The sequence below is a fragment of the Condylura cristata genome, unplaced genomic scaffold (genome assembly GCF_000260355.1).
Source record: "Condylura cristata isolate star-nosed mole 26May11 unplaced genomic scaffold, ConCri1.0 scaffold00028, whole genome shotgun sequence".
NCBI classification, from domain to species: Eukaryota; Metazoa; Chordata; class Mammalia; order Eulipotyphla; family Talpidae; genus Condylura; species Condylura cristata.
Window position 1 is genome coordinate 1,554,787 of NW_004567129.1, and position 9,785 is coordinate 1,564,571.

At 38.2% G+C, this 9,785-nt stretch overlaps 1 protein-coding gene across 3 annotated transcripts in view; it reads left to right on the forward strand.

Moving 5' to 3' along the window:
* Positions 1-9,318, forward strand: part of PHKB (phosphorylase kinase, beta) — a 199,894-nt gene extending 190,576 nt beyond the window's left edge. For 2 of the 3 annotated variants that reach the window (XM_004690319.2, XM_012730656.1), the window contains 4 exons: positions 2,407-2,536; positions 5,705-5,812; positions 7,534-7,674; positions 8,303-9,318. In XM_004690319.2, the coding sequence (XP_004690376.1) occupies positions 2,407-2,536; positions 5,705-5,812; positions 7,534-7,674; positions 8,303-8,440 (517 nt within the window). In that variant the 3' untranslated portion in view covers positions 8,441-9,318. The remainder of the gene's footprint in view (positions 1-2,406; positions 2,537-5,704; positions 5,813-7,533; positions 7,675-8,302) is intronic. The other variant, XM_012730657.1, reaches the window with a different exon arrangement.
* The last annotated feature ends 467 nt before the right edge of the window (positions 9,319-9,785 follow it).

A 9,785-nucleotide genomic window follows, 5' to 3' on the forward strand; every position in this document is an offset into this window, starting at 1 on the left:
AGGTATTTTAGTTAATTACCTGCCTAGGAATGACTAGAAGTCTTCTGAAAACATAGATTTGAATAAATCGAAAAATATTCTTCTACTTATATAGCAACACTGAACGTAATGAAGATGCCAATTATAAATTTAATGCAGTTCCAATAAAATTCCACCAAGCTGTTTCACAGAATTCAAAAAGTTAATAAGAATCTGAAAACACATATATATAAGAATATCTAGAAAAACATAAAAGAAGGACTTGCCCTAGCAAGTAAAAAATATAGTAAAGCCTCCATTATTAAAACATGCTGGTACTTGAATAGACAGGTAGGCCAAACACAATAGAATCTCCAAAATTAGATCACCAAACACATAGGAAAATTTATATAAATAACTGAATCAAGGATAGACTTTAAAATAAGTAATAATAGGCCCACTAGATAGACATATAAAAAATATAAAATCAAATCCTTACTCTATACCATATACAAGTGCTCAAAAATAATTATAGCAATGTGTCAGAAGGTTACTGAAGATAGTTTGTAGAAGACTCAATGGCTAAAGCTAGAACAATTTGAACAAAAATAAATAAATAATGGTAGTACCCCCAGAATAAATATCCAGGAGTCTATACTGATAAAAATAGATAAAGGTAAGAAAAGGTACACTTCTGACAGGAGAATTTTGATTAATAAATATGGATGGAATGCTAGAACTAGGAATTCACTATTAGACTATTACCACAGTTATAATTGTGCAGACAGAAGCCATGAATTGATGCTAAATTTAATGGATGGAAGGATAATGAGTAGTGGACATTTTGCATAACTTAAGAGTAGTTCCACTGAAATACTTAATTTTCCTTTTAGTTATAAAAGGAAAAATAGTAACTTTAGAGTGAAGAAATAGTACACTCTACCTTAATCAAATGATCAAGGTTAACATCACCAGTAATAAGACACATCACATACTCCCTGACGTGATGACCTGAAAAAGGAACAACTACTTCTTGGGTATTCTAATAAAAACATATGTCTAATCATGGGAAATTCCACAGTGTAACTGACATTTCAAAGGTGTCAAAGGCATGAAAGATGAAGATGGAAGAACTGTCACCCGACATAGGAGCCTGAGGAAACATGGCAACTGGGTACCCTTTGGGGTCCTAGATTGAATCCCTGGGCCCAAAACAAGGAAATTAGTGGTAAAGTTAGTGAAATTTGAATAAGATTCATGTGTCAATAGTATATATCAATGTTCTTTTCCTGTTTTTGACATTGTGCTATTGGTTATGTCAGGTGACAAGTCAGGAAAGCTGAGTAAAGAGGATAAAAGCCAAACCAGAGGGTAAGGCAGTCTGCATACTCATAACCCAGAGTCAGGCATCACGCAGCCCCGTCTCTGGGCTTCTCTTCAGCCTATCCCTGAACCCAGCTGTGAGGTTCTGGCTGACGGAACGCAAAGAAACTGCATCGACAAAGAAGCCTCTCTCACTTTTTTAGTGATAAAATCTCACTGTTCCTCTTCCACCAGAACAGAAATTCTTTTTCCATTTACTATATTTTGCAAAGCTATTTTCGTACCTAAAAATGTTTTTGGTTATGACTCCCTTAAGGCTGACAACATATTTCACTTTGCTGCCCTTTTTAGTACCAAATATTTAAAATGTGTATTTTTTTCATATCTTCAGCTTTTGGACGAATATACTATGTCAGTTGTGTGTTCTTTTAAAATTATGCAAATTCTCTATCGTTAGTTTGTGAATAGAAGTATTATATCTTTAAGATTTAATATTTGATCTATGAAAAGAAGAGATCTAAATTTTGGCTTATTATTACATTCTAATTATGACATGTAAGATTTTTATAGCTGACTTTTTAGCAATGAAAATACTTAAAAAAATCTTACTGGTTTAAAATAAGGTAATTTAGGTAACATGTTTTGAGTATATATTCATTTATATATATTTATTCATTTATCAAATGCTGAGTAAACACCATTCCAGGAGTTGTGTATAGGAGCCATTAAACTCTGATTCCTATAACTTTGTAGAACTTACATTTTATTGTATGTAAGGGCCACGGAGACTTCTTTTGAAATTGATAGTTCCTGTGTTTTCCAATGGAGCTGCTTTGCACGTTAGAAAGTCATTTACTCACATAGTGGGCAGCCTTATGACTTACTAGAGAACAACATTTTGTGTATGAAGCTTTTTAAAGTCTTGGGGATTTTCTCTTTCCCTGCAAGCTCTATTTTCACTATGAAACATTTAGTAACTTCTGTTGCACATAGTAGATATGCATTATTGATGAAGTTGGCTTTTATTGCCCACCCAGCTGGAACAATTAAACCATATTGAAAGCCCTGCTTTCTACCAGAACAAACTTGTTTTTAAGCTCTGAGATATTTTCCTTTGGCCTACAGATGTTGGCTGAACAGGCGTCAGATCGATGGGTCTTTGAATCGAACTCCTGCTGGTTTCTATGACAGAGTGTGGCAGATCCTGGAGCGCACACCCAACGGCATCATGGTAGCTGGGAAGCATTTGCCACAGGTAAAGCTCCCTCCTGTTCATGCCAACCAAAAAGACTTCTAAAGGCGAATCCACCCTCCCACCCCAGACTGCAAATAACCTATCTGCTCCTTCCTTTCTGTAAGAGCATCTAAAGGGAGGTGGGGTGCGGTGAGGAGGTCTGAGGAAAATAAGAAACATTATCAGTTGAATTGGAAATATTTTTCCCCTTTTAATTTTTGATTTTAATATCCCTTTACACAAAATCCCTACTATACCAAATGGGTATATTGCTTAAAAGTTGTATTTAATCAAAACAGTCTTTTGTATTACATTTCAAATGTTTCAAGGAAAGTTCTCTACTTAAAGGATCCCCCTGACCAAGCCTTTTGCCAAACAAGCTGTTCTTCCTGTGGTTACTTAATCATGGGTTTATTTTTCCTCTACTGGTGTCACTGTGAGTGCTGAGGCTCCTTCCTCACGATGGTGGAGAGCAGTGCCAGGGACCTCACAGGCAGTAGGCATACATGAGAGGACAGAAGCTAACCGTGTCTGAGAAGCAAGGTGACTTAGTGAAACTGTGGATGAGGAAACCGGACATGAAGCTGCAGTAACTTTTTAGGTTATTAGGCAGACAATTGCTTATGTTACTCAAGGTGTAACTTTCCTTTGGTCCAAATGAATCAATGTCTCCTCCTTCAGATGGCTTCCCAAGTTATCTAAACTGGTCTTCTTCAATTTGACTATTTTATTTAGTTAAAAGCATTCTGCTTATATACAAAAATTAATAATTATGCCTCTGTAAATGTAGGAAACTACATTATATTTGTTTCTAGTGTTGAAATGTCAAGCAATTTTTTTGATGATCTTTATAAAGTATCTTAAATATATACATGTACATGTATGGAAAGTATTTCTGAAAGGACCACAGGAAATGTATAGTATTGTTTTGTCTTTGAGAAAAGGAACTGTCAGTCTCAAGGAACAGGATGGGTTTTTCACTGAAAACCCCTTTTTTAATATACTTATTTTTAAAAGGAGGCTGCTTTGCATGTACTTCAAAAGACTCAATAATTTTTATACCACTGTACCTCCTAGTGATTACTTGTTGAATCCTTTCATTAAGCCCCTAAGCAAGTTGTTTACTTCTACATAAATGAGTACCGGTTCTTTCTCTTTCTTTTATATAAAGGCCTTGTCCAGCTCTAACTAGAGGGAAATCTGAGGGGAGGATGTAGAGTATCAATTTCGGGAGAAGACTGGAACTTCCTTTGCTTCTGAGTGCATTCCAACCTTGGGCTTCATTCTGTGAATAGGAAACATACTGGAAGGTTGGGGATTCAGGAAGCTTCTCAGCCAACTCTGGGTCTTTGGGCTTTCCACAGGGGTCTCTCTGGCCTTTACAGATAGATGGGCCCCTATTTTCAAAGCTGTGATGAAAGCCGCACCTAAGGTGCCTCACAGCAGGCACGATGTCGCAGCCAGCTGGAACAATGAGAATTAACAGAAACTTTTTACAAGTGCTCTTCCTGATAGCAAGCTGATGAGCAGCTGTACATGACTGCAGCCCAGGCTGCGGCCTGTCCCGGCCGTCTGCGCAGTGGTATAGGCGTAGCCCCGGCCGTCAGCCTGTGCAGCCCCTGCTGCTCATGTCCCACTGCTTCTAGTGCCCTGTCTGCACCAGGGACCATGGCAAACCCTTTCACAGCTTCTTCCTCAGCCCCACGGATAGCTGCCAGATTTTCATTTCATTGTTTGAATGTGTGGGCCATGAACATTCATTCCCATCCTCTCCTTGCTAACAACAATTAAGTACCTGTGAGGTATTTGTACATACCTGGCACTTTCCTAAGTGTTCCTTACTCCTCAAAACCGAAAACCATGTACTTTATTATTTCCTCTTGACAGATAAGGAAATGGGAGCATAGCTAAGTTGCTTCCCTCCGGTTTCACTCCTAGGCAGTAGCTGAACACAAGTGTGACTGACCTCTTGGCAGTTTGACCTCTCAGCCTTTCAATTTAATTGTTCTGCTGTACTACTAACCCACAGTCTTTAGAGAGCAGGACATATAGTAAGCTTGATATGTCACTTCTAGGCATATAGGAGTTAGTTGACATGTCAAATGAGACATTAAAAGGAAATTGATGTGAAGCCATGAAAGGTTCTTCCATCAATCCCATTACTATACAGCTAAATAATTTTAATTGCTTTATTCAGCAACCAGACTTCACTTTCCCTAAATTAACTACAACCTAATTAACAGTGTGTTGACTGCATTGAATGGAGAATACAGTAGATGGGGCATATTGAATGTAGGACTTAGATACTATTACATAGACAGAATATATCTGCTGTTGTTTGGTTGAAAAGGGACATTCCTTCTGGTCCTATTTTGAGTTGGAAGTAAATGCACATTGTTCTGAGGCTATGATTAAGTTCACTACAAATCATTGTTGAGATAAAAGGAAATAAAGACTCATCAGATCTGTACCCCTGGTAGTATTTCTGGTCATTCCAACTTTCTACCTTACAATCAAAAAGTAGACTTCCCTACCATTCTTCAAAGCTTCTCTATGCCCAGATTTCTGCTCAGGTTTGACCTTTTTTTCTACTTTCACTTGGTTTGTGAAAAGTAAAATGGAAGCTATGTAATACTCTTCTTTTAGATGAAATTTATATAAAGGCTAGAATCGAGAAGATTCTTTTGAGTTTGCTTCTTACTACCTGCTTACCCTTTCTCTACATGATGTTGTTTTTGCTTATCTGCATGCATTTTTCTGCTGCCAGCTCAGGAAGGCCCTGCCCCTATAGTGACAGGAGTCAGCAGCTAGGGCTTGACTGACAGCAGCATAACTTCTGATGTTACTTCTGAAGGCAATATGTACTTTATTTGGTGTCTCAATTTTTGGCTATTCCTTTTCTATATCAAATTGAATTTCTAACATAGTCCTTTCCTCCAAAAATTAATATAATAAAGATAACTACAAAAACCAGAAGGTTTAATTTATCACAGTGGTCAAGCTGGTTGGCCTCAGTAGCTTGACGCATAAAATTCAGTTGTACAGTGAAAATGTTCTCCATAGCTTTATAGCAACTGAAAAAGATTATTGACTAGAAAATGAAATTCCTCTGTTAAGTGGGAACTAGAATATAACAATGCAGCCTGTTTATGTTGAGTTTTGTTTTTTTTTGTTTTTTGTTTTTTTTAGCAACCAACCCTGTCAGATATGACCATGTATGAGATGAATTTCTCTCTTCTTGTTGAAGACATGCTAGGAAGTATTGACCAGCCAAAGTACAGACAGATCATTGTGGAGGTTTGTATTAGATGTCAGTGGCTGAAGACGTGCTTCTATCTGTATCCGCTCCTTGAAGTCTAGTGCAAGGGAAACGGCCCTGGAGACCAGTCACGCGCTGCCCACTGGGCCCGAGTCCCTCCCAGCTGACCTTGGCCTTATTGAGGTGCCTCGGAGGTGCCAGCAGCACCATAAGACAGACGAAGGGACTTCTGTTTTGTTTCTAGTTTTTTCTTTTTTCAGAAATAATATATGGCTATTATAGAAAGTTTCAGTAGGTGAGAAAATTATCGAAGGAAAACAAAAGTCCTTTACATACGAGCAAGGTATTCTGAGAAACATTTTCCACATCTCTCTGTGAGCACATCAGAAACGTAATGTTGTGCTGTGTCGTCAGCGCTTGTGTCGGTGGAAGGGTAGGTGCTAAAGTACACACATGCGTGCTTTTGACACTTTAAAACATTATACCAAAGTAGAGAATTCCCCCCAAAGAATTAATCTAGTTTTCTTCACTGTGTTCGCCTTTCCAAGTCTGGTGCCTCGCATAGCAGTCCTCCGTCTTGACCAAGATGAGGTCATTTCTCTGCAGAAGTAATTCTCCTTTAGAACGAGAACAAACCTTTGTATTCTCCTGGCTAACATCCCACCTGCAAGGTCTCCCACCTCATGACTCCTAGAGTTTATGATGGAGTTTCCTTTATTTCTTATTTCTTTCAAATCCTACTTTGAAAGCATAAAATAGAGTCAGTAAGCTTCCCAAATTGGGAATTACAAGGTATGTTTCCTGTTTCATGAACAAAGTAGAAATATAATCATTAGGAAGTCTTTATCCAACATTATGTGCTCCATCATTACATATAAAATTTGTCACTGCTTATTTGAAATAAATGTGTGGGTAGCCCAACAACAGAGGGTGCATTAAGCTAGGATGGTTTATACAGAATGAGTAGTATTCACACAGAGAGCAGAAGGTGGTGTATTTCTTAAAATATAATCATCTGGTAGCGCAACGGGTTAAAGCCACTGCAGCATGAGTTCAATTCAAAGCCAGGGAGGAGACCCACATGGTGTGGCAGACCACTCCTGATCTGCCCACTGCTCCTTTCAACAGTGTATTTTAGTCAGTCTGCCTGTTCTGCTCCCCATTCTGTCTCTGGTGAATCTTCCCACCCCCCACATCTCTGTTCTGTACCCCAGTTCTTGTGTACATAAATAAATAAATCTTTAAAAGTATATAACCATCTTCTGAGAAATAGCTATGGGGTCACAGAATTTGTGGGGTGCTGACCTCCAAAGCATTTGATCTTAGCCTAGATCCAGGGTTTCCACCGAACTCATCCACCTTCTCCACCCTCCTTGCCTTCGGTCTGTCATGTGGAAGCCTTTGCTCCACTAGACACAGATTTCATTGTCTGCCCAAAGGCCAGAAAGGGAGTGCTGTGTACTATGTATTGGGTTAGGAGAGTCATTTTTCTAAGTTACTAGTGACTAAAAACATTTCTGTATAACTTCAGGGATGCACTTAATGGAAAAAAAAAATGCAGCATCCAAACAGAACTTGAGCTGCTAGTTTGAAAGATCCAGGAAGATTCCACCCATATATAATCCTAAAGCCTCTAATTGTATAGGACACCCTGTGGAATATGAGGTCATCCATCAATCTGACTAAAGAATGAAAACATGCCCACACTCTGTCACTTTTATGGGTCATATAATTGACTTTCAATGTCTGTCTCTCCTAGTTACTAATGGTTGTGTCCATTGTACTGGAAAGAAACCCTGAGCTCGAATTTCAAGACAAAGTAGATCTTGACAAACTGGTGAAAGAAGCATTTCATGAATTTCAAAGAGACCAGAGTCGACTAAAGGAAGTTGAAAAACAGGTGAGTAGAGAAAGAGTTCTTTGAGACATTTTCTTACTGTCTCAATTCTTCAGACTATTCCTAATCTCTTATTTACAAAACATATTTACCATGTACAAAATAAAGTCCTTGGGGTCAGGGGAAATCTGGTCCCAGGCTTTGAGAACTTGTTACTTTTAGTTACTAGTTTTTTCAGCTATGAAGTTCTGACTAAAATGAAAACTAAGAGATAAATTTCTTTTATGTATTTAGCAATTAAAATGTGCTTTACCAGAGAGGAGACATAGATTCCAGAAGGCTATAAAATTAAGTTCTGGGGAGGGTGGGAGTGTGTAATAGACTTCACAGAGCTGGTCCCACCTGAGGTATTCTCTTCCAGGCTCTCTATTTAATACTTTATGCTCATCTCAGGAAAGTTTATCTAAGTAAATGAAAATTATCAGCAACTACGAGAATATTGAAAGTGTCTTTCTTTGTTTTATTTGCTGAGAAGATGCCTCAGGAAAACAAAGAGGTGCTCAAGAAGCTCCTATTTTCCATGAGGAAATCTTCCTGTGAATTTATTTCCCCCCTAGGCTGATACTGATTTTACCTGGCAACTCTTTACAAAGAGAAAATCAAATGACTTGCTCACTGTTTTCCTTGGTAGGATGACATGACTGCCTTTTACAATACTCCCCCACTGGGAAAAAGAGGCACGTGCAGCTACTTGACAAAGGTGGTGATGAACTTGCTGCTGGAAGGAGAAGTCAAGCCAAGCAATGATGACCCATGTCTGGTTAGCTGAGGAGGAAGGCAGAAGACGCGCCGTTGAAACTCACTTTCTAGAAACTGTGTTAAGGTTTGTGTTGCAACTTAGATAAAGCAGCTCTTCATGCAACACTAGTGATGCTGGTGATGTGGCTGCCACGCCCTTAACAAAGCAGGGGCCTGCTCGTGCCGCCACCAGCCCAGTGGTAAGCGGTGCTATTAATCAGATGAAGAGCAGGTCTTAGGATTATGCCAACTGCAATAATAGTGTTTACCGAACAGTAGAAATAGCCTCTGAATTGGAAGTTCACTACTGCACGTGTGTTTAAGGATCAAATAAGTCATCAAAATAAAACGTTGCTCATTGCACTAAATTCCCACCTATTGCCATGAAAATGACAGAGTGGGGTTGAAAAGGTAGTGAAGGGAGGTGAATGCTGTCTTGTGCATTGTCAGGCTAGAAGAAATGTCAGTATGCCTCAAAAAGCCAAATCACCCAGCTGACGTTTTGATTCTCAGAAACTGCATCATTATTTCAGTAGTTGGAGCTATTGAATCATCTTTACTTTATAAACAAGATAGTGGTTTGTGTTTGTACTAACCATAGGATTGGATTAAAAGACAATACAATAAATCTAGACTGTGCCAAACACTTTTGACTTTGAATTCTTATGAAAACCAGAATATGTGTAAGAGTATTCAGGAATATGGACTGTTAACAGTTTATACTAGTAAATATAAAATTAAAAGTCATTAAATTTTATTTCTAATTTAATGAATATATCTGAAACATCCTTTGGTCTCATCATGCCTGAATGTTTTCATTTAATTGATCGGAAATGAAATGGGGGAGAATCTCTGGTATCCATCATCATTGCATATTTTACTGCCAAATTTGCTCAATAAAAATAGAAAGTGTATAAAGCATTTAACTTCTGTAAATATATTTCCTTAGTGAACGTTGCTGTGTAACCCATTAGTTTGAGTACTGGCCCCAAAGAGAGTCATTTTTCTAACTAGTGTAATGGAGTTCTATCTGCAATGTCAGACTTGCCACATAAAATAAAACACAACCCATTTGTAGAATCTTAAAAGGGTCTAAGAAAGGATGAGTGGCCTCAGTAACAAATCAAATCGAAAGCAAGTAAGCGAAGGTGTGAACACATGGAAAATCCAGTCAGTCCATTTGGCATTACTGTGAGGTACATCTCTAAATCTTGCTAAGAAATCATGGTTGGCAAAATGGAAGAGAATGAGGTAAAATATGGCCTTACAGGACACATTAAGGAGATGAATATAGCAAAGAAGACTTGATATATTCTTAAAGGAAAGTTTATGAAAATGTAATGATGAAGCTAGTTTATAAAGTATAAGCATAAAAA